The following is a 24,663-nucleotide window of genomic DNA, read 5'->3' as shown; positions in this document are numbered from 1 at the left end:
AATAAAAGTAATAATAAAAAGTAGGTATCCAATGCGTGCTGATGAAATTTAAATTTTACTCACCGTGACGGATTCTAGTCCAGTAACATCCCTTATTTGCAAACTTTGGAAAGGAATGAAATAATCCTCGACGTATTTGTAAATTATGGATGGGGCATTGTATTTCACTTCATCATAACCTGAAATGGAAAATTATTGTCAAAATGTTCAAAGTGGACTTAAAGGCCCACACATATGGTTATAATGTCATTAATTTTATCTACGTATTTGGAAGTCCTAATAAAGACAGAAACACACGCAATGTGGCATTTACGTATTTTCGGAGTCGCTGATTACGAATCAGAAGTCAGAATTGTAAAATTCAAAATGGCCGATCCAATATGGCGGACCAATAACACAAAAAATGTTTTTAATTTTCATGAAAATTAGTACCGGGGTTTTTTCGGGTCGCTGATTACGAATCATAAGTCAAAATTGTAAAATTCAAAATGGTTGATCCGCTATGGCGGACCAGTACTTCAGAAAAATAAGGGGGTCTGAAATTGCACTGCAACCTCCTCGTGGTAAGCCCTGAAAACTACAGATTTTGTAGCCAAACTGCAGGCGTTTCAAATACATAATCTCATTTTGTCATTTTATAGTCATCGTATTGGATCCGCCATTTCGAATTTCTGGATTTTGAGTACGGATTCGAAATTAGCGACCCAAAAAACCTTTCAGTACCAAATTTCAGCAAAATCGGAGCATTTTTAGCATTTTTGTCCGCCATATTGGATCCGCCATTTTGAATTTCTTAATTTTGGGTACGAATTCGAAATCAGCGACCCCGAAAACCCATTAATACCAAATTTCAGCACAATCAGATCATCTTCAGCATTTTCGTACGCCATATTGGATCCGCCATTTTGAATTTCTTAATTTTGAGTACGGATTCGAAATCAGGATCCTCAAAAACCTTTAGAGCAATTGGGACACTTTTAGTATTTTAGCCACTTTTTCAAGTTTCCTGACCCATAGTGCGGCGGGCCACAGAACGTTCGAACATTGAAGAAAAACAGCTGATTTCCTCAATCATCTTGAATTTTGCAATTAGTTTCAAAATCAAGTATCCTAACGTTATTATTATTAACAAAGTGCTATGGACGGAGAGTGTTGTTTTAGCCGTATTGGCATTTTAAAACGGTAGATACCACAATGCTCTTTGAAAAGCAATAAGTCACTAGCTATACGTACTACAAACTGAATAATTAGTGCGACTTAAAACTCATATTCATTTATAAAACATAGTGAAAACGTTAAACGTTAATTAAAAATACTAAATTGTAATAACCTAACATTCGAAAACAATTAATTATTATCCTTACACATTTGTTTTTATTAACAAATAAATACTTGTTAATATTTAAAATGTAAAAAATATCTTATTCATTTATGTGTCTAGGTAAAAAGATCTGTTTACTGCTTGTCGTTCACTACGTATTAAAAACGCTATAAAAACTAGGTTAGTGACCGAATAATACTTTATAAATACAATAAGCAACTGTAGTACTTATCCTAAAAACGATTTAAGAACACCTTACGTAAGAAAGTAGTTAGGATTTCTCTGTAAATCTTGTATTTTATTAAAAATATACATTTTTTTAATGTGCATAAACTTACATTCCCCCCCCCCCAACTTCGTCGTGATTTAATGCAGTAACGAATGCGTAGTTTATCCAGTAACAAGGCCTCTCGTTCCGGCCCTAATAGCTGTCGTTCGGGTCCCTTCATAAAGAATTTTTTATTCGGGATTTATAAGGTGATAGAATTTTTATGATAACTAGCTACGCCGCGAGATGAGCGGAGACGTGATAACACATGAATATTTTAAAACAAATTCCCCAAAAATTTTGCAAGGTGTGCTCTACTGGCCTCGAGGCAGAAATGCCACGTGTATCCGAAATTTGTAAAATTCGATTCGGGACAGGCATTCGCACGGAGCGATTGGCGAAAGGCGAAATTTAAATCTCGTATGTAGATTTTTAAATACGGATCTATTTTTAGAAACAAATTAAGTACGATAAAAAAACAGTGTCTCAATGATGGGTAAAATGCATTAACGTAAGCGTTTTTAATAATCAAAACTGTTGAAACTGCATAATCAAAATTTTAAAACTTGTTTAGTACCTCTGGAATTGTTCCCTACGTAAAAAAAGATGAATAGTTGTGGCCATAAATAGCGCGCCGTAAGTAGTAAACAGAAAAATTGCTAGTACTTTAGATTTATTACCGAAATGTTTTGTCTTATTGTTTAAGGCTTTCTGCTGGTGGACCACATAGCGTTAGATCATTGAAGCGAAACAGCGTCGCCACATCAGAACCACATAAATAATAATAAAATATTCAAATCTACCACCGTTAATCTCATCTTTCGCATTGTTTTCCCGCAAATTTGGAGATCACGTGATACCTATGGAGAGGGGACATGTAGAAACTATGCAGAATACAATACAACCCGCAGTTTATTTCGGATTGTTTCGCATGTCGGTCGTAATTTTCCGAATTTTGAATATGCGGAAATGGTGGTTTTATATGGAGAATGTTTAAGAAACGCGAATGCCGCTGCAGCGGAATATCGGAGTTGTTTTCCTCATAGACATTTTCCGGGTACTCGAAACTTCGCGTGAGTTTTTCAACGTCTTGAATGTGATAGAAGTTGCTTTAAATTTAGTTGAGATCATTCAATACATATTTTAAAAGGAAAATGTTTAAATTTGGCAACGTCGCTTCAGGCCGACATCAAAATAATGATTTGAATTTTTTTTCATCATAAATATTAGGGTGGCCCAAAAAAAAACGAATATATTTTTTTCGTGTCTCTTGTGAAAATATGTTAGTTTATCAGGTTTTAAGAGCCCCCTCAAAAAATCAGCTAAAAAAATGTTTTAGAGGTCGCTCAAGATTTTTAAAATTTTCCAAAATCGTCAAAAATTGTTTTTTTTTTAATTTTTTTTTTCTCGTTATTTTATCATTTTCTAGGTTGAAAATTTCAAATCGATATTTTAATTTCTAAAGGTCACTCATAATTATTTTGACTTTACAAGTAGTGTATCTAAAATGTTTTCGAGCGACCTCTAAAAATAAATATCAACGAACTAATAATGTTTTTTATTGAATTTGGTGAACAAAAGAATAGAAATAAATCACGAGTCACTTAAAAAATTTCTCGATGCAAAATTTACTACCGCACTGAGTATCAAATATTTATAACTTTTTAATTTTTTAAAATTTAAGTGTCGTGATTTATTTCTATTCTTTTGATCATCAAATTCAATAAAAAAAATTATTAGTTCGTTGCTATTTATTTTTTAGAGGTACTTTGAAAGTTAAAATAATTATTATTGACCTTTAGAAATTAAAATATCGATTTGAAATTTTCAGAATCGAGATTTTTTTCAACCTAGAAAATGATAAAATAACGAGAAAATATTTTTTTTTTAAATTAAATTTTTGACGATTTTGGAAATTTTTAAAAATCTTGAGCGACCTCTAAAAAATTTTTTTTGAGCTGATTTTTTGAGGGGGCTCTTAAAACATGATAAACTAACATATTTTCATAAGAGACACGAAAAAAATAATTCGTTTTTTTTGGGCCACCCTAGGAAATATGCATTTAAATTTTTTTTAATCGCGTATTCATCTATTTATTTTTCCCTAGCTTCCCTTAAAATTGATGACATTATGACTGAATCTCCTTGTATTATTGTAAACAGAGCTAGCCGAGTCATCAATAAAGTCAGCGGTTCCGAAAATGTTTCTTCAAATATACTTTTAATATCTAAATGTCTGACAATTTTTTTTTCATACTCTTAATGGATGTCAAGATAAATTTAGATTTAGTGACACCTCCTTTTATTTTTGTTTTTCATTGGGCAAAATTTATTTCATTAAAAAAACTTTTCACTATTCTTTTGCTACAAGGATTCATTTAATTAATTTTAATTTTTTTCGGAATAGGCAAATTGCCGAAATAAACAAAAAAATAAAATAATAATTGAAAATTCTGTACCTTCTTCCCCAGTGTTAGCCACTACTAAGAAATGTTCTTCTTCTTCTTCTTCCAAGGGAATTTTAAACGCTTTGATGTCCCTGCAGCCATATGTTCGAATTCTTTGAAATGGTAGAAACATTTCTCTTTCCACGTCGTATTTAAAAATTTCTGAATAAGTTTCAGCATCTAAAAACATAAAAGAAAATGCTATAAATAAAACGAAAAACGACTTAAATTATGTGGAAACTTGCAGATGTGACGAATAAAAAATTATAATGAACTTTTTCTGGTGAACAAACGAATTTTCTTCAGAAATCAACATAATTTGAGATTTTTTTGAGATATAGATCTTCAAATTTTTTGAAAAAAATATATTTTTTTAAGATTTCAAGGACACGTAATAATAGCATAGAAAAAAATCGATTTTATTGCTGTAAGACGGCAAGAAATAAAATAAGTAAGCGAAAAAATGACAAGCCAAAAAAGTAAAGTTTAAGGAAAAAAGTTTTTTTTTCTTAAAAAGGCGTGTAGGTGTGTGTGTTTGTTATGATTGCCAGGCGATTAACACATTTCATGTAAATCTTCATCACCTCTTTTGTTATAAAAGAACGTACTACACTTGCAACCCATAATTTGTGAAAAATCAAAAGCGAACCGATACAAAACGAAAACTAAACTTACGACCGTCCGACTTAGAATTGGCCACTGCCAGGAAATGGACGCCTTCAACGGAGAAATGCGATACCTTCCTAACCCCAGCCGTCCCTATAAACTGAATTAAGTCGAAATGTCTTCCTTGCCATTTGTATATAGGAGTGTACGTCTCCAAGACGGTCCCAGACGTGCCTTCCTTCATATATTGAGCAATGGCCATGTACATGCTCCTCTCCTGCTCCCTAAGGATAAATTTAATTAATATTTATAGGCGAAGGGTAAACTCGACTAAACGCGTTTTATCAGCCACTAATAAACTTCGGGAAAGAATCTTTTTATGTACCAGAAACTTCGGATGCAGGGAGCTGTCGAAAATATATGGGAACCCCTACATACGAATCCGTTGATAATTAGTATTCCGCAACATATCAAGGATTAAAATTCAAAGCGCGTTTGGGAATCCTAAAGATTTGATGCCCCGAAGATACCCCGACCATAAACTGTTTGTCTTTTGTTCTGAGCTATGATTTAAATTTTCCGTTCATTGTGTAACTGTACTAGGTGTTTTTGAAGAAAGGATTTTGGGAATTATTATCCTATAACACCCGTGGTGCCTCCAGCGTTTAATGACCTGCTAGTCCGTTATTTGATTCATTTTTTTATATGCCCATATCTGTTATGACATTTGTTTGACACTTAATCTGTTTTGACGTTGTAAATATTGTAATGCTATCTAGACCAGGATGGATCTGTCGAAATACCCCATTTCTTGGGTGTAAAAGGGGGCAAGCTAATTTTTGCTGGAATATCTTCACTACAACTCACATAATAGAAGTGTAGATCCCTAGATCTGGGCGAGGTCCGGAACATTTTCAAAATTGCAAAAATGTTTAAAAAATTGAAAAAGGTAGCTATTTTAGCTGTTTTTTATTTATATCTTGGAACCCATTCATTTTGGAAGAATATTGAAAAGGAAAAAAGGTTTAGAATTGAATGGGCTTCTAATGGACTAATTTCGATATATTTTTTTAATCCGTTATCTTACGAGCCAAGGAAATCGAATATCGCAATTCCAACTGTCTAATTTGCACATATTTTGTTATAAACAAAGTTTATTAATTATGCATTAAGTATACTGTATATTTTACCCTATGCTATTGCATATTATTTAAATAATTTTTGTTTAAACAAATTAAAAAAAAAATATTTGGAAATTAATTTTTTTGTTAAATACAGATAAAATTAAGAAAAAATAGTACTTTAAAATGATTATATTTGAAATAAACTAAACTGCAAATTGATAAATGTAATCTAATTGTTTAAAAATAAAAAAAGAGTGTTGACTTTAAAAATTTACTGTGGTCGTCCTAATCAAACGATTTCAATTTTTCAAAAACCATTTGAAAGGTAGAGCGGTCTTTTTTATGTTCAAGTATCTAGATCAGGGGTCGGCAAGTAATTTTAGGTGGGGTCCGGATACTTTTGAAAATTTTTAACGAGGTCCAGAAAAAAAATTCACATTTCTTATTTTTTATTTTAATTTGGACTCAAATTTAATCTGCTTACTAACTATTAAGAACTCAAAACACACACAATTGTAAAATACCAGAAAAAATTATAAGATTGGCACTTAAACGTAAAAAACATTTTTTAAATAATTTATTTGAGCAATTTATACTTTAAAAAAATTTTTGGCTGTCCAGTATTTTACCTTCCGCGGTCCGGACCTGGACCGTGGTCCGCCAGTTGCTGACCCTTGATCTAGATGTTTTATTTGAGGCTGTGCAACATTTTGAAAATTCGAAAAATTTTTTTCAAAAAATTATTTTGCGAAAAGTATAGAATCGATTTTAATGAAATTTGGCGTGTTGTTTTATTATACTCTAAAGTTTTTTTTACCAAAATTGGAATGCCCTCGGAACAATTAAAATATTTTAAAAAAATTATCCAAAAAACTTGATTATTTTGTCTTTTTTTCATCAGTTATTGCTATTTTCAAACATCGGTAATAACATTTTTAATTTACAGTATATTGTGCAAAATTCAATTCTAAAACTTTTTTCCAAGATATAAGTAAAAAAACTCAGATAAAATAGGTATTTTTGCAATTTTGAAAATGTTCCGGACCTGGTATAATCATTGAATTGTTTTATTTTCATAGTAGGGGTTTATCACAAAACTGCAAAATAACAGAGTAATAGTACGACAGTTTTTAGCAACCCAAACTTATATTAGAACTCAGTGCAACATGTTATATTTTGTAAAAGATATGACTAGATAAAAAATTGGTATATTTTTTTATATTCCATCAAGCAGCCCCTGGAATTATGACATTTTTTCGAAATACACTATATATTATGTAAAATTCAGTTACCATTTGCATAAATGAAATGATCAAAAATAAAACATCTAACACATTGAAAACGTAACAATTCTAGGAATATTTTCACTGATCTTCCGAATAACTAACAACAAACCGTGCTCTGTAATTGTCACTCACCAAATTTCCACATGGCTAGAATAAGACGTGTTAATTCTCTGAACGACTTCGAGTCCTTCTTCTGCATTGAACTTCATGATGTTGGTTTGACGTTCGAATTGTTGCCGGCCAGAACTATTTTCAACCACGGTAATAATAGTGAAGGTGTCTAAAGAGAAAGCGGCAACCCCGACTCCATCTGAAACTCCTCTACTGGCAACTTCTTCGAAACTGTCGTTCTGTAAAATTAATTGCTACGTGGGAGCGGAGTTCGTTCAGAGATGCCTAATTTTTTTAAACCATATTAATAGTCGACATAATAAAGTTTAATTTGACAACTCAAAATTATTGGATATCAAATTAAAAAGATGTACAATTTCTAAAGGATGTTTGTCTGTTCCTGAAGAAAACATAATAAACTTTCAAACAAAGTTATACCGATTTAATTCATAACACTGTAATGGCGATAGAAGATTTGGTAACGGTGTACAGGATTCTACATTACTTCCAGGTCAGCGATCAAGAAACCGTTAAACTTTGTACTTACCACTGTACTGTCCCGAGGACATTGCAGGTTCCTCTATGAAATATTAAGTGAAATCCTGGGTATCAAGATGTGAAAAAATGTTTGGGAAGCTGCCGAGAACCCTCAGAGCTGTCTATTCCCAGATATTCTGACGCTGAATTAATAATTGTATGTATTTAGCGTGCTTAGTTAATGTGATGATAATCCTCTTGCAAGTGAATTATATGTTAAATTTAGAGGTTCCATTATAGTTCAACGGATATATAAATAAATTACAAATTGAGCCGGTATTGCGATTGGTAATAATTAAATTGTCGTCTAGTGCGATAATACAGGGTGTTAGAAGTTTGACTGCCTCAATTTTTACAGACGATAGAATACATTAAAACAAACAAACAAACCTTATGGGTCCTAATCATAAACTCAACCAGTTCCGAGAAAAAAATTATCAAAATCCCAAACTTGATGTACAAAAGTTCGATTAATTAAGGAATATTGACATAACTGCGTGCATAGTATACCATTCAGTTGGTATCTGGAATTGGACCGTGTTTGAGTGTTTTTTGCGTACCACTATTTCCTTTTCTTGAGGTGTTTTCCAACGGGTAGTGCGCGAAAATTGTACTCGAAGGTGTCGTGCATGCATCGAAAATAGTTGTGAACATTTTGAGCATATGTTGTAGTTTGTTTTGTACTTATGCGTTTAAAAATTACTGAATTTGGCTTTTTGTTAAGTACCTAAATTATTTTTAATACATATGATTATTTGGACGACGTGAATCTTTGGGTATTTTAATTGCATATTTTTCAAATACGTAATTTGATGAAAAGTTAAATTCCTGTTTTAAGATATTCATAATTCGAGCTAAATTTAAGCACAACACTATCTTCGTACTACAAAATCGATACATCGTGTTTTATTTATTTAAAAACTGGAAAATTACTGAATATTTCACAATAATAGATGTTTACATTTCTTCCGTAGGACAAGTCTGCCGCTTTCGCTTCTAAATTTCTTTGTTTTGTAATTCGAAATTCTAAGAAGTTTAGTCATTAATAAAGTCGAAGTTAGAATACTGGTCACTGATTTGGTTGCATCAAAACTACAACCACAAAGAGGATTTTTAAAATGTTTTTGCTTTAAAGAAGATGAAGTATATCCTCAAAGAAGGGCAGAGAATCAATTTCTCCTGGAGATATTCAACTATTCTACAAATAGTTTATAAGACGGAAACAGATCGATTTTCAAAACGTCAAGAATTTTTTTTCACCACAAAATACCTAATAAATAAAGAAAACTACGAAATGTCACAAATAAATAACATGAATAACTTCAGACATAACCTGTGTTCTACAAGCTCTATGACAAACTTTGACAGTTGAATAAACAAAATGACCCAAATAATAATTATTATTATAGCAACCATCATTTTTATTTATCAGGCTACTTTGACTGAAATATGAAATTATATTTTTTAAAATGCTAGTAACTTCTAAATAAAATCGAATTGGACCAGCGTTCATAAAACAAAAAAATGTTTGAAATTTCCCCAGCTACCATCTGTCAAAGTTTGTCATGGAGCTTGTAGAACACCCTGTATATGTTATGTTTTAATTATTGTCAATGAGGCTCGATGCAAAATAACTTACTAGATAGTATAAAAGCATGACTGGTGTCGCAATAGCTGAAGGAAACTATTTAACTAATGGTATTATGAGAAACGACTACTCAGCGCCCTACAGCCCCGTCCAGCGTTGAATTACACCCACAATATCTAGTAAACAGCTAATAGTTATTTACACCATAAAGGAGATAAGTATTATTGACCAGTCGAGAAAGATTTTGCGCCTGAGCGGAGCGAGGGCTGGCAATAGAGTTCGAGACTGGTAAATTATACTTAACATTTTTGAAACGTGAGAATAACGGCTATACACCTAAAAATCAAACGTTTTTTCAAGAGAACAAGTCAACGATTTTCTCATTCAGGCACACGATAAAACATATCTGCTAATGAAGGTAGCGACGGTCTTAGGCAGGAGTATGCCGTTCTGATGAGTTATGCAAACTTACTTTGGACAACGTCAATTTGAAAAATTTCGATGACATTATTATAGTTACAATTCCAGATTCTAAAAATGGTATGTCACATACGTTTACTATTACTTCTCGTCTGGGTTCTGTTTCTCGCCAAGAAATTCTCAAGAAACATATCAAGATTGAATTGGAAATTAAAACTGAAATTTCACGTTTTTTCATGCGCTGTCAAGCAGGTAGATGTTACAACCAACCAATCGACAAGAATGCCCTTTCTGTGATTCCTAATAAGATTGCATAGTTTTTGAAACTAGAACATCCTGAAACATATACAGGCCGTTCATTCCGAAGAACATCGGCAACGTTACTGGCTGATACAGGAGCTGATATATTAGTAATTAAAAGACATGGCGGGTGGAGATAAGCCACAATTGCAGAAAGTTATGTTGCTGACAGTTTAAGTAACAAAAATGAAGTAGTCAACACGATTCTTTACAATGACACTCCAGGTTCTAGTAATACGTCGTACCTTATGCTGACGAAAGATCTTAGTTATTTACTACATATTTATCGGGACCGTATTCCGCAGAATAGTTGGTTCCTGCAATATGTTTAGTTAAAAAGTTTTTTTTTTTTTCGTTCAATTAACGGAAAATTGTTCAACCCATTACACTATGTACAAAGTAAAAATGTATGTGGTCGTTGGAAAACCAGCGATATATCAGAATTGGTATTAATCCCAACGATACATTTGTTTCCGACGGTTTTACAAGAGTTAATATTTACATCTACTTCATTAATTATGACGTACCTACACCGACGAGCGAAGCTTAATTAGCGCAAATTCACTTAACTTTATCGGACTGTTGCAAATATCTACGTAGGTATCTAGTAGCGTGGAAATTATTCGTCTCATTAGGAGTTTGAACTTGTTAAGAGACGCAAAAATAACTACCAAGTTTGTTAACGGGATGTCAGAGACAAATTTTTTCCTATAAACAGCCCTCACTCTTCCCGTTTGTCACATAATTGACCAATTGTTCTCGTCTGTTTGATCGCGTAAAAAAGTTTTCCTTTTGGGATGGATCGTTCTCGATTTTTCTCTAAGCGGCGTTAAATACAACACAAGGCGCTGGGGGTTGAATGGTTAACTTTAAAACTGCCAGCACAGCTGTTATATTACACTACTGGAAAAATATTTCGAAGCGAAAAAAGGAATAAAAAATTTTCAAGAATTTTTTAGTGATTCTCGAAAAGCTGGATCTCGGTGAAAAATAGTTGTATCGAGATAAAAAAGCATTTTGAAGCTTTAAATCTTTAGTTTCAAGATCTTTAAACAAAATTTTTTTGAGCTGCAGTTATCGAGCAATCAAAAGAAATACTTCGGGAAAAATATTCCCAAAATTGTTTTTTTAGGACTATCCATAGAATTTTTTCAAACTCAATCAATACGTAGGTCAGTTAGCTTATTTATTCAGCTTCAATTTGACTTTTCAATTTTGTAAAAAGTCATTTTTTGTACTTTTTCAAATTGATGTCAAGGATGAAAAAAAATTTTGTCCATGTCCATGGACAGTCCAAAAAAAATGTTTGATTTTTTTTTCTCGAAATGGATTGATCAATAACCGTAGCTCAAAAAAATTTTTTGTCTAAAGATCTTGAAAATAGAGACTTAAAGCTTCAAAATGATTTGTTGTTGTTGATTTTTCACTGAGATTCAGCCTTTGGAAAATCACTAAAAAAAATTTTTTTTTCCATTAATTTTTGCAGTATTCTATATTATACATTTCAAACATATTTTTTTTTAGTTTCGATATTCTTTGTATCAAAATTCGCGACTAATTAAAAACATTATTATGTATTTTTTTTAATATTTCAATTATGTCTTAACGCTGATTATTATTTGTTAGGTTTACTTGATTATCTTTTAATACTAAACTTTCATGTACTTACCAACATTTTCTTGATTTTTATTTGTTGTGTAAATGTTCCATTAGGTTCATCCTCCAAGCAGACCGCATACCACACCAAATCTTGTTGGAACAGAACTATGTCTACTGGAGATGTAGTTGGTACTTTTTTAAATGGTTTGATCTCTGTAAAAGATAGAACGGTGTTAATATGCTAATAAGATCATAATTAAGGTGTTGCCAAGGTAATCCAAGGAAATTTTGAGGAACTATACAACCGGTTGGCATCAACAGTTTTGTAGAAGAGTTGGAGAATACTTAAAACTCCTAATGCATCCAGTTACATTTGCTATTGCTTTGAGGAATACGTCTGCCACCTTCCTCGCTGACAGTGAAGCTGATATTCAAATACTTAAAAGACAATAAGATGGAAAAGAACTGTGGCACACTTTTTAAATACACTGTTAAACCCTTCACAGGTTTTGTTTGAACGTTTTGTTTGTTATTACCATAGCAACGCCGGTATGAAGGACGCCATCTTGAAACTTTTAAATTGTCATAACTTCTAAATGCCTTATAGTCCAAGCATTATAGAGAAATGCTTACAGAAATTATTACCTGGACAAAAAAAATATGACCGTATAGAAAATTAAATTTTAAATTGAGTTTCTTGTTCTTTAAACTCGATCCAATATGGATCGGATCATGGTTAAAAAAAATCGCAAAGTTGAAAAAAACGGTTTTTCTAAAATAACTAAAAAAATATAGCACGGATTGAAAAATTTTAAATGAGAAAGTTGTAGGTTTTAAAAAGATCTATCGACTGATTTTTTGAAAGTATCGATTGCTTTGTTACTTTTCGAGATATATCGAAAAAACCGTTAAAAATCTTCTCTTTTCTCTTCTTCTATAACTCGTTTACATTTACGTGCCCATATTTGCTATTTACTGCAAGCATAGCCCGCGGCAAGCCAAAAAAGTACATTTTTGAAAAATTTAAAAATATTAATTATTTTTCGAGATATATCGATTTTTTGAAAAAAAGGCGCTCTCGAAAATTGGCTAGATCTTCTCAGCGGATAGCCCTACAGTAACGATTTTCGGTTTATTTTCTTCGTAAAGAGTTATATTATCATGCTGTTAAAAAATGTTGACGATTTTATTAATTTTAAGGATCAAAAAATGACTGAAAAAGTTGCACTTTTTTTGGGTATGTTTTTTTCAAATAACTATTTCAATTTTTATTATTTTTTTGTACTTAATCTGGGGTAGCTAAACACGAATATTATAGCATTTTCGCCTTAGAAGCAAAATAGACCCGTAAATGTTTAGTTTTCTTTCTTTAAAAGTCATTTTCATAAAATAAAAATTGAAATAGTAATTTGAAAAAAACATACCCAAAAAAGTGCAACTTATTCAAAGTCATTTTTTGATCCTTAAAATTAATAAAATCGTCAACATTTTTTAACAGCATGATAATATAACTCTTTACGAAGAAAATAAACCGAAAATCGTTACTGTAGGGCTATCCGCTGAGAAGATCTAGCCAATTTTCGAGAGCGCCTTTTTTTCAAAAAATCGATATATCTCGAAAAATAATTAATATTTTTAAATTTTTCAAAAATGTACTTTTTTGGCTTGCCGTGGGCTATGCTTGCAGTAAATAGCAAATATGGGCACGTAAATGTAAACGAGTTATAGAAGAAGAGAAAAGAGAAGATTTTTAACGGTTTTTTCGATATATCTCGAAAAGTAACAAAGCAATCGATACTTTCAAAAAATCAGTCGATAGATCTTTTTAAAACCTACAACTTTCTCATTTAAAATTTTTCAATCCGTGCTATATTTTTTTAGTTATTTTAGAAAAACCGTTTTTTTCAACTTTGCGATTGTTTTTAACCATGTTCGCCATTTTGGATCGAGTTTAAAGAACAAGAAACTCAATTTAAAATTTAATTTTCTATACGGTCATATTTTTTTTGTCCAAGTAATAATTTCTCCAAATTTAACATTAATCCGTGACAGAATGCTTGGACTATTAATCGATTTGAAAAAACGACGGCTCATTTTAAAGAACTATTAATAAAATTTATATTTATGATATTGGAATAAAAATATTATGTTTCTATGCAAGGGTAGAGGACGCTAATTAGAAAAGTTTTGTAATTGTCTCCGTTTACTAAAAAAATTAAATACAACGATATAGGTTTTTCCATGGCTTGATAGACCATTTACTAAGGAAAACAAAAACACAAACCAGAGGTCGATATCTTTTTTCGTTTCAAAAGTAGGTCATCCCATTTGAAAAAATTAACTTGACCTTGAAATAATCTTGAAGGTCAAGGTCAAGTTCAGATCTAGCGTCACCATTGAATAGCCAGGGAAAAATCCTAAATCATTTGTCTGAATCATTTTTCCTCAAAATGCATTTTTCGAAAGTTATTGTGCTGTTTCCATACTTTTGGGACACCCTGTAGTCAATGCTGATTTAAAGAAATAACAACCGAATATAGGGCTATTATTGGAAATACAGTAGCAGTTATCTCCTTGCGCCGTTACACCTTGTATGCTTTTATTAGACCCCCCATAAAAGCTGACTTATATCGTTCTGTTACAGAATCGGACAAGCTATCTCTAGAGAAAATTAAGGAAAACCTCCAGACCCAACTATCCGAGCTGGAAAGCTTACAGTCCGTGTTCTACAATCCCGGCGAGATACGCGTGGAAGATATGTGCACTTTATCGGACATTAAGAACTTCGTTAACGGCCGCTCCACATATTTGCCCCAATACCTCGACCTGACCGTAAATCTGCTGGTGGAGAAGTTAAAATTCGAGCTGTGCGTCACCCTGTCCCACGAGTACCCGTACGCGGAGCCCGAGATATTTGTCAGGAATCACACGCTGAACAGGCCCAGGCATGTGCAGCTAAACAGGGACTTGTGCGATTACGTCTCCGGATTGGAAAGGGGCGAGCCGTGTATATTCAGTGCCGTATCGTGGCTGCAGGATAACGCCCAGGGCTACGTCGAAATAAAGGAGAAACCCGCTCTGGAGGAAAGCGTGAAGGACGAGAGATGTATAAGATATTGGATTTATTCGCACCACATTTACAGTAAGACTAAGAGACGGGAGATAGTGGATCTGGCGAATCTATTGCATATTAGCGGTTTCTGCATGCCAGGTAAACTGGGATTGATATTTCCGCTTGTCGCGTCTTGTAAAGTATGGCTTCATAAAGCTTTTCAGTGAAGACGCCTCTCGGGGTTCTGTCTATTTCCACAGCGGGAGAGCGTCACAATGTATCGGTGTCAACTGCTTTTAAGTAGTCGATAATATTCTTACAGACCTATCCCATGGTTTAATTTAAAAAATGTATTTTAAATTGAAATTATCATACAGATGTACAGTTCGCTGTTTTGAATATGGAGTTAATTGTTTGTCGCGAAGAAGGGGGAATTAAAGAAAACAAATTTAAAGTAAATATACATGCTTTGTTAATAGAAAACTTGTTGAGAATCGCTGAGAACGAATAAAGATCGCCCCACCACCGTGAGGCCAGAATTTCTTTGCTTGTCGGCGCGTCACACTTGCCTACAATATGCTACAGTTCCCCCTCCAAGCGAGGCGGTTAAAATAACGTGATTTATTTTGTAGCTTCACTTCGCGGTTAATGTATGCGTCGCATAGTACGCGGATAGTGTCTGATGTCAGTATAAGGAATAGTACAAAGGCTTTAAGGATAAGGACAAGACAGGTATTAATTTAAAGGAAATAAAAAACAATTTACTTGCAACAAAACAAAGTAAGGCTAAATTTAACGTAATTAGAAATATTTTCGAAATATATTTCCCCTTAATTAAATGCCTACTCCTGTTGGGAATTTACATGATTTAAATTTTTTTGCTTTAATAGATTCCTCAAAATTTCCCTAATATGCAAACAAATTTCCCGAAAAATCGTTTGAATGTTTATTATTACAAATGTATCCAAACGTTTCTGAAATAGATAGGTTGAAAAACGAACTTGATATTTTATACAGAGACAAACAATTTCGTAATTTGGAAGTTCAAAAAACGATAGAAATATTATATTCGGAAACATACGAATTGTTTTGCCCAGTTTTAACAATTCCTGCATCAAGTGTCTCGGTAGAAACTTTTTAAGTCTTAAGTGCATTAAGACTTAGAAATACGATGACACAAGATCGTTTAACTTATCACTGGTTAAAACTGTTTTTAAAATATTTGTTAAAAGTGAAGGTAAACGAAAAGCTGACGGCGTTATTTTATATGTAATTAGATAAGTTGGCTAGCTATCTTATAAAAATTTGTTTTTGTATTTTTTCATATTTTTTAATATTCATAAACCAAGTAGGAACAATTTTTTTAATTATTAGGTAAATACAAGGTGCAAATTTCACCGACAACGTTTGACTGCATATTCAGGACGATAAATAAAAACAATCTTCAAAAAAAAATTAAATAAAAAATATTTGGTTTTTGAGTTACAAAACTTCAGTTGTCAAAAAAAAAACTAATTTAATTAATAACCTCATAACCCTTTTCCCAATCGCATTAAAATTTGGCACATTTATTTGGACTATTATGGCGTATGTATTATTTCTTAAAGCTTTAGTCAAATCGATATACTGGGTGATAGTTTTCTCCGGTTACCTCTCCCTTTTAGAGGTCAAAACTTTTATAGTGATCGTATTTTTTTAAAACGGACAGCATCATTGAAAAGGCCGTTTTATTTAAAAAAAAATATCTTGAGAAAATCGCCTACATTTTTGAGAAAAATTGCATTATTTGCAGGTCTGTATGTTTCGGTTTGCGAAGCAGTGTCACGGATTTAAAACTTTGAGTTCAGTAGCCGATGAAAACAAGATGTTGATTTCTGTGGCTATCAAGTAATGTCATTATTGTCGTCTTCATCTTATTCAACAACTTTGAAGGCCTGTCATTCAAAAACCAAAAAGTTTTTATTTTAACTGTTTTTCGTAGATCGTATTTATTTATCGTAGTGAATATGCAGTTAAACATTGTCGGTGAAATTTGGGTATATCACTTTGTTTTTTTTCTGTTACTTAATTTTATTGTAAATACAATTTTTAAAGTTATTCATAACATAATTTTTAATTTACAGTAATAGTAGAGCTATTGGCGAAGATCTCCATAATAAAAAATTCCTATTTATTATTTGGGAGCGGATTAATAAAATAGTTGCGTATTATTTTTTATAAAATCTGCATGAAAATCCTGCTCGTGAACATCAATTTTTCTAAAATATTGTAAATGCTACTAAAAATTTCCTGATGCTTTTAGTCGTTTGACCTTGAAAATTTAAAAATTTTTGTCTACGCCGCTTTTTTTTCTTATCCACCTAGTAAAAAAGCCAAGGGCCTCACGTATTCATAATGTCACGAGCCGCCACTGCTTCACTTCAGTTAAAAGTTAGTCTATTTGAAAATTAAATTTTTAAATAAGCCTTTGTTTATTAATGGTCAATTTCCGCTCATCTGAATTTGTTGGTTCACACTTACAGTGCTCTTAGCTTACTTTGACATATGACACAAAAAAACTTTCATGAAACAATTGTTAAACATGCTTTTATTGTACATATAATAATTAATATAGTTATGAATTAAAGAACAGTTTCAAATTAGTAAATTTCTGACACAGCGATGTACATACTACCAACACGTAGGTACAGGTACAGCTGCAAGTTAATTACATACGTTACATATACGCCGAAGTTGTCATTCAAAAACTTCCGCAAGCATTATATCGTCGAACACGGCCGCGCACATACGCGCTGATAGTACACAGCCCGAGGGACTTTCTAAAAGTTTATCAATCAAGCGACCGAGTTTGTGCAACTAACTTCATTCGATATATTATTGCAGGCAAGCCAGGAATTATTTGTGTTGAAGGAACTACTTCCGACTGTAATGAATGGTGGCAATCAATTAAGTCGATGAATTGGAAGAAGATCTTTTGTAAAGTTACCGAGGAAGACAAGGAGGGGGAGGAGGGGTCTTTTCTGAAATTCGACAAATTCGAGGAGGTTGTTTTCCAGAACAGCGGCGTCAAGTGCAATCACATGGACATGGGGGAGTTGTACAAGTATTTGGACGATCACAAATTGGGGTACATTTTTAAGGAAATTTTTGGTGTCGAAGCCAAATCTAACACTTGATCATGAATTTTAACCGCATTTTGTATAGTATAGGCGTAACTATTGAATAAATTCGTAAGTAGGAAAGGATTGTACAATCTGTAAATTGTTTCAAATACACGGTGTTGCAAAAAAGTAGGTCAAGGCGTTAGCCACTAATTTTTTATTCGAACGCAATAGGACTATTTAATTTTTGTTTAATCAAACGCGTTTCTTTAATATATTTAATCCTTGTAATATTTTTGATGAACAAAATAAAATCGGTATATTTTGATATACAGGGTGTCGCGCATAAAAAATGACACAGGGCAGGCGTAGGGTTGCCCACAATGTAGCTAATTCAGAAATTTTGTAACCCTTGTATCTAAATTGTGTACCAAATTTAGTACTTTAAGACTAAAGTCAAACGTTGCACGGAAATTAAGATATTTGTGTAAAGTTTTAAAATTTTGCTTAAAAATTGAACAAAATTAAACCGAGTGTTAATCCAACCAAGTTTTAAATAAAAATTTGACAAGACCTCTAAAAAAATAACGTAAACGTGTGCAAAAAAGTAAGAATGGTACTACAGTTCTATACCCTAGATTCGTAGTGTTTTTTATTAAAAATGTGTCAGCAATCGACAAATGCAAAATTAAAAATAGTATAAGGAGAATCCCATTATCTTCCCCAAAATACACTTGTGGTTAACGACTTTTTTGTAACACCCTTTATATCTTCCTAAATAACTAAGTACCTACATAATGAATTATCATGAAGAAATAAGATATTATTTTGTAAATAATTAATTGTAATAGTACTTAAAGGTATATTTTTTAATATTGTATATTTTTATCCATATAAATTTTTAATAAAAAACAATAGTGTTAATTTTTGTATTTATTCAGTTATCTTTCCAGACGTTTATCCAAAATCAATTGAGCTAATTTCATAGGAATGCAATGACTTTCAAGATATTTTATTACATGAATCGGTCAAATGGTCATTTTAGATGAAAAAACCGCGGAGTGCTATTAAATTAGAGGGTGGAAATTGGAGATAGGGGTGAAATTGCAACCCTTTCAGTTTTTTAATTGTAGCTCGAAAACGAAGCAAAAAGGAAAAATTAATTAGAGAATAGAATTTCCCATCAAAATGGCTTATTTAAAAAAAAATAAAAATTGTATGCAAAAAACGCTAATAAACAATTTAAAAAAAAACAGAAAAATTTGATTATTTTTTTTTACTTTTTTGACTAATTTTTAAATTTAAATTAAATTAAATCACAGCATTATTTAGGTCTATGGCTCCAACACAGAAACATGCAACTTACCCACGAAATAATTTTCCTCAAATGTTTCTTGCAAACTCCTCTTTGATCGAGGGTACTCGCGATCTTCAGGTTCAACAACAAGATTCAAATAGTTTGCCACATGCTTGTCAATGAAAGCTTTTGAATTTTCAGACAACTCCAAATCATCTAAAAAATGATGTACATGAAATTTTATGTGTGTAACTGACAATGAATATGTTCTAAACAGTTGAAAATGCATTTTTGTATCATCTAATAACCTCCTGTAACAGGATTAGACGTATTTGAAGTGAAATATTCTGTAGATTATCTTAGGGATTTATTGGTCACTATTTTTAAAATATGTGGCGTGGTGTGGGTAACATTAAACATATTACCAAAGCATTAATGTTTGCAACTCTCATTAAAGTTCGAGTTGAAACTTTGGTGCAAAGAGAAATGCAATTTATCGTCTTTTCCCCTAAAGAAATATTTGTCATACTTTGTACCAACAGTGTAACATTTTTTATGCAGTACAAAGGAACTGCAATAAATATGTTCGTTAAATCAAATCAGTAAAAGTAGTAGAAAATGTATATCTAGTAAAAATATAATATGTACAAAATGTTCATTGTGAAAAATTATTTTACATTTGGCACAAATAAAAAATGTCTGTCTCACCTAGTAAAATGGGGTCTGCCCTTAAATTTTCAAACAAATTTTTCGTTAGCTTATCCACATCGTGCTCTAAATAGTATCCTTTGGCAAAAAATATGTTAATTAAAACAAACAAACTTGACGGTATTAAGGTAACCATTTTCGATAATGAGGTATAGACATCACAAACACAATAGACACTAAAATTTTAAACAGATAAAATCATTTTTTTCATACAAAAAATGTATGTATCAAACCCACACGGTTAACAAAAAATCATAAAATATTTGAGATTAAAAAAAAAACTACTACCTATTTATGTACCTTAATACTTTGGAGACATTCAAATATTCATTTAATTATAAATAAATAAAACTTGAAAATACTGATAGCCTTATAGGCAAATATAGGTATTTTTAAATTTCAGTATAATTAAAATTAACACATTTGTAAAGTTGATTACCACGCAGCTTACTTCATACTTCTTTGAAACTGGCATTGTTAAAACAAAGTAATAAATTCTAAATGAATAATGTCAAATCGACTTTGCAGTCGAAAAATAAAATGAATGGAAAACAACTGTTTTTCTAGCATTTTTATTTTATTTCTTAAAAACATTTTTCAAAAGTCCCACGCATCTAAATGATTTATAGTTCCATTGCAGCACCATTGAAGTGAGTTCAGCATTAACAACTAAATTACGAGATTTTTTAAACCTTTGGATGATTTATCTAGAAGACAAGTTTACGGTCTCTTTATAGCCTAAGCATTTATTACTGATTTAACAAAACAACTATTAAGTTTGTATGATTTTTTTTATTCTTTCAGTTGCTAATATTTTGTGCTAATCTCAGACTCTATTTATTACTCTGAGGTGCTAATAGATCGTTGTCAAAACGAAAGCACCTCATAACATAACCTAGATTCGACCAAAATGTCAACATCAACATAACATAACCATAGTATATTTTTACATAAAATTCAGTCTCAGACCTTCTGAATTTCAGCAGATTAGACATTGTTTCTGGTGTTTTATAATTTTCTAGTAAACAATGTCATTAAAATCTACTACAGATGTAGATCCCATAAAAAATGAACGAACAGGTAATGTGAGAGAAGTAGGATCTCAAGCAATTTGGAGTCTATCTTCCTGTAAGCCAGGTACCTCGTTTTGAACTGTTCTTATGTACTAGATTCAAATCGATAAGAATTGTGTATTTTAGGTTTTGGTGTGGACCAATTACGCGACGACAGAGCTGACACTTATTGGCAGTCGGATGGGCAGTTACCACATTTAGTTAACATTCAGTTCCAAAGAAAAACTACTATAAGTGATATATACATTTACACAGACTATAAACTCGATGAAAGTTACACACCAAGCAGGATTTCAATAAGAGTGGGTACGCACTTCAATGATATTCAAGAAATTGAAGTAATAACATTAACAGAACCTTCAGGTATTTACCAAATATAAGTCGTCTATGGTAGAATATAATTTGTATTGTTTTATAGGTTGGGTTCACGTACCTATAAAAGATATAAGGGATAAACCCATTCGTGTATTTATGATACAAATAGCAGTTACGAGTAATCACCAGAATGGACGAGATACGCATATGCGTCAAATCAAGATTCATAGTCCCATAGAGAACCCTAGCATACCCATGGAAAACTACGTTAACTTTTCTACGGTCGAATTTCAACAGCACGCAACTATTAGGTAATTTGTGATGTAATTTTATTATTAAAATATTGATGTTAGTAAACATATTTTTTAAGTACTTTTCTGTGTTTTAAAACCCTATGTTAATGGTAACTAAACCCCAAATTTGCTTTTGAGAAAAAGAATTTCGTTAACGTGATATTTTGGAAACAAAATTGTTGAACTAAATAAAAGTTTTAAAGCCACTGGTTTCGTCAGTTTATTGAAACAAAAAAAAAGAATCTAAAATTTCGTCCATTTTATTCATTTCTTATAAGAAAAACGATGTGTTCAATTTTATTTTGCTTCCCAGTCCCCAAATAAAACAAATCTTAACCAACAAACGATTTTATTTGCTGATCATGGTAAAGTTATATAAAATTATTTATAACGGATTTATTGGGGTGCTCTACCACGACCGAAACCCTGTCTAAATTCTACATCTCCCGTTCCCGGACCAACATCGGCCTTTTTGTCTGAGCCAGGTCCTCCAGGAGTCCTTCTGTAACCAGCACGGTCCTCTGAGGGCTTTGAGGTCTCGGACCTGAGCGCAGCTGGTCGTGGACGTGTGGTTTCCGTACGGGCTGGCCGTTTCAGGGTAGAGGGAACGATTTCTGGAGGGAGGTGCAAGAAAGTACGCAGATATTCAATGCCTGGGTTGGTCAAGTACCTACGATTAATAAATATAACATACATTATAAAATAGAACAGTTAATAAGACTTTTTTTATTAAAATGTGCAAGAATTTTTACTACACACCTCAGTAACTGCATTTAAAATTCAAAATGTGTGCTGTATAAGCCTACAGATATTCTACAAGCTTAAAAGCTTCCAGCAAGCATGAAAAGCTACTTAGAAAAACTAAAAAAGAATGAATCATTATTTACACTTTCTACACCTAATTGTGTATTTCGCAACTATATAAATCGTTAATAATTAAATTAATATTGCTATCGGTACACTAACATGCTTTTCTCATCCGAGTGTCATTTAGTTCTAGCGAAAGAAAAATACCTAACGTAAAACATAACCTATAAAAAGCTAAACATACCAATAATAATGCCTCCATGCGAACTGCTCCTTAACGTATCCTTTTGATTTTAATGACTGTAAAGCCTTTATTACTTGCAAGTTTGGAATAGTTTCCAATTCTGGATGCTTAGGGGCATGGTAGTCTTTCTTAGCTACCATAACACCTTCCTTGAAAAGGTATTCATAAATAGCAACCCTATTCTTTTTGGGCATCAACATCCTGAAAAAAACAAATTTTAATTAAAAATAAATAATTTTCTTTTCCTATATAAAATAGAGATTATAAGACTACAAAATCACAAATTTTATAGGTTAGAATAACAAAAGTTCTTTTAACACTAACTCTGCAATTCAATTTACTTCTAACTTTTGGAAAACATTACAAACTTTTTAAAAAATATTAAAATTAACAAAAAGAATTGCCGATGATTAAAATAAATTAAGATCAAAGAATAACATACTTGAGGCAGCTATATTTACTGGCTGTCAAAACAGGAAAGAAATTTTTTGTGGCCAGTGGTTTTCAAACACTGAGCACTGAACACGTAATACAGAATACAGAATGTAGATTGGTAATAGTAGACTGCATCGAGGGCGTAATATAATTAGTTCAAATAAGTACCGTAATCAATATTCTTGTTTGGCAGTTGGACATATTATATTTCAAGGTACATTATTGCGGTAATTTATCATGGTTAAATTTTTCTAACAAATGGACACCGTTTATGAAAGAACAAAGATTGAAATTTTATCATAAATTTACAAGTAAAAAATATGTCCCCTTATTTTCAAAACCCAATCTCGAGGCACGAGACAAACTTATTCTACTGATCTCAAATAATTGATTCTAGTTTTGTCTATTTAATTACTCTGAAATAAATGGCATTAAAATTTCACAATTTATTGACGTAATTAAATTAAAATATAATTTGTATTTTATATAGGTACATGAAATAAATTGAAGCATATAGACTTATTTAATTTTATTTATCACAATTTAGGTTTACAACGCTATAACTACAAATCGACAAGAAATAGGTCAAATAATAAAGTTTAGCGGAAACAAATACAATAATATTTACTGAATCCTTTAATTTAAGAATTACACTTTTGCTTGACAGATAAAGTTGAACTTCATTGCTAAGCAGATTTTTTTTCTAAATCGTATTCCCGTTTAGAACCACTAAAAAGTAATTAGTGACGCAGTAAAATATTATTTCATTAATTATAGGTTCAGAAAGCTTTCAAGAAATCATTTAAACAGATTAATGCAGAAATAACGATTACCTATGTTTATTGCTTTAGATTTGATGACTGATATAAGTTCTAAATTTAACCGTTCTCGGAAGAATAAACAGTTTTGCTTACAAAATAAAAGAAATTACAGTAATGGCAGAAAATGTTTGCTCGTAAGTAATAAAAATATATCATTTACGATTTCCTTTTTAATTTAGTGTAACTCAAATTTTAGTCCGGCAACGTTCAAATATTCAGAGCCATTTTCTGTTGCTTTTATTGTTTTCCGACTGTATATTCTTCGGAAATTATAGAACGTGTTCATTTCAATAAACTCTAAAATCCGTAATGTATAAAAAAATCAGCTTTAACGGTACATTTAGCTGATATATCGATATATATTAGATAACATTGTGAAAAAATATAATTTGCTTCATAGAGTACGTGTCTGTCTCTGTTTATGTTTCTACGATACTTTTTTATTTGTTTTTCGGTATTTACAATTTTACACGCAATAAAAAAAAATTTTTAGGTTTAGAATCTGTGCCGCATAAGATTTTTGTGTTTATTTTTATGGTACATACTCCGTTCTTTATATATACATACTTGACGAGGATATTTTTAAAGTAGAATATATTAATAATTAATAATACAAAAAGGCGTTAAAACTTATTGACGATCACTGGAATCGTTCTTTAGATGAAAAGAGGTAATAAGTTGTGGCCGCAGATAGTGCGCCTGCTGTTTTTCCATCCTGTATTTTAGTTTATAAAATCATTTACTTTGTTAGTTTCTTACTTATTATTTTATTTCTTTCTAAAATATAGTTTGTGTAGCGGATGAACAATGGAAACAGCACATTAAACCTGTAAACAGAGCCAACCGGGATATCAATAGTCAGCGGTTCCAAAAATATTTCTTCGTATTATTGTGATAACTGGATATAATA

At 31.8% G+C, this 24,663-nt stretch overlaps 4 protein-coding genes across 4 annotated transcripts in view; 2 read left to right on the top strand and 2 right to left on the bottom strand.

The window, feature by feature from the left end:
* LOC108908983 overlaps positions 1-11,683 on the bottom strand; it is a 38,377-nt gene extending 26,694 nt beyond the window's left edge. The window contains exons 1-5 of the mRNA XM_018713186.1: positions 11,678-11,683; positions 7,185-7,402; positions 4,715-4,926; positions 4,049-4,216; positions 64-179 (exon numbers count right to left, since the gene is read on the bottom strand). Coding sequence (XP_018568702.1) covers positions 64-179; positions 4,049-4,216; positions 4,715-4,926; positions 7,185-7,402; positions 11,678-11,683 — 720 coding nt within the window. The remainder of the gene's footprint in view (positions 1-63; positions 180-4,048; positions 4,217-4,714; positions 4,927-7,184; positions 7,403-11,677) is intronic.
* Positions 11,684-11,774: 91 nt separating this feature from the next.
* On the top strand, positions 11,775-17,835 carry LOC108908982 (RWD domain-containing protein 2A). The gene is made up of 3 exons (XM_018713185.1): positions 11,775-11,796; positions 14,252-14,818; positions 17,543-17,835. The coding sequence occupies exons 1-3, from the start codon at positions 11,775-11,777 to the stop codon at positions 17,833-17,835; spliced, it is 882 nt and encodes a 293-aa protein (XP_018568701.1).
* A 2,834-nt stretch (positions 17,836-20,669) lies between these two features.
* On the top strand, positions 20,670-21,525 carry LOC108909009 (anaphase-promoting complex subunit 10). The gene is made up of 3 exons (XM_018713217.1): positions 20,670-20,902; positions 20,965-21,201; positions 21,257-21,525. The coding sequence occupies exons 1-3, from the start codon at positions 20,794-20,796 to the stop codon at positions 21,466-21,468; spliced, it is 558 nt and encodes a 185-aa protein (XP_018568733.1). The 5' UTR covers positions 20,670-20,793; the 3' UTR covers positions 21,469-21,525.
* Positions 21,526-21,778: 253 nt separating this feature from the next.
* Positions 21,779-23,014, bottom strand: LOC108908992 (40S ribosomal protein S10b). The gene is made up of 3 exons (XM_018713196.1): positions 22,940-23,014; positions 22,498-22,698; positions 21,779-22,116 (listed from the first exon to the last, which is right to left on the bottom strand). Exons 2-3 carry the CDS (start codon positions 22,695-22,697, stop codon positions 21,843-21,845), a joined length of 474 nt encoding a protein of 157 aa, XP_018568712.1. The 5' UTR covers position 22,698; positions 22,940-23,014; the 3' UTR covers positions 21,779-21,842.
* Between the last annotated feature and the right edge of the window lie 1,649 nt (positions 23,015-24,663).

Source organism: Anoplophora glabripennis, unplaced genomic scaffold (genome assembly GCF_000390285.2).
Source record: "Anoplophora glabripennis isolate ALB-LARVAE unplaced genomic scaffold, Agla_2.0 scaffold72, whole genome shotgun sequence".
NCBI lineage: Eukaryota > Metazoa > Arthropoda > Insecta > Coleoptera > Cerambycidae > Anoplophora > Anoplophora glabripennis.
The sequence above is the reverse complement of the archived record's forward strand: the minus strand, read 5'-3'. Positions and strand labels throughout refer to the sequence as shown.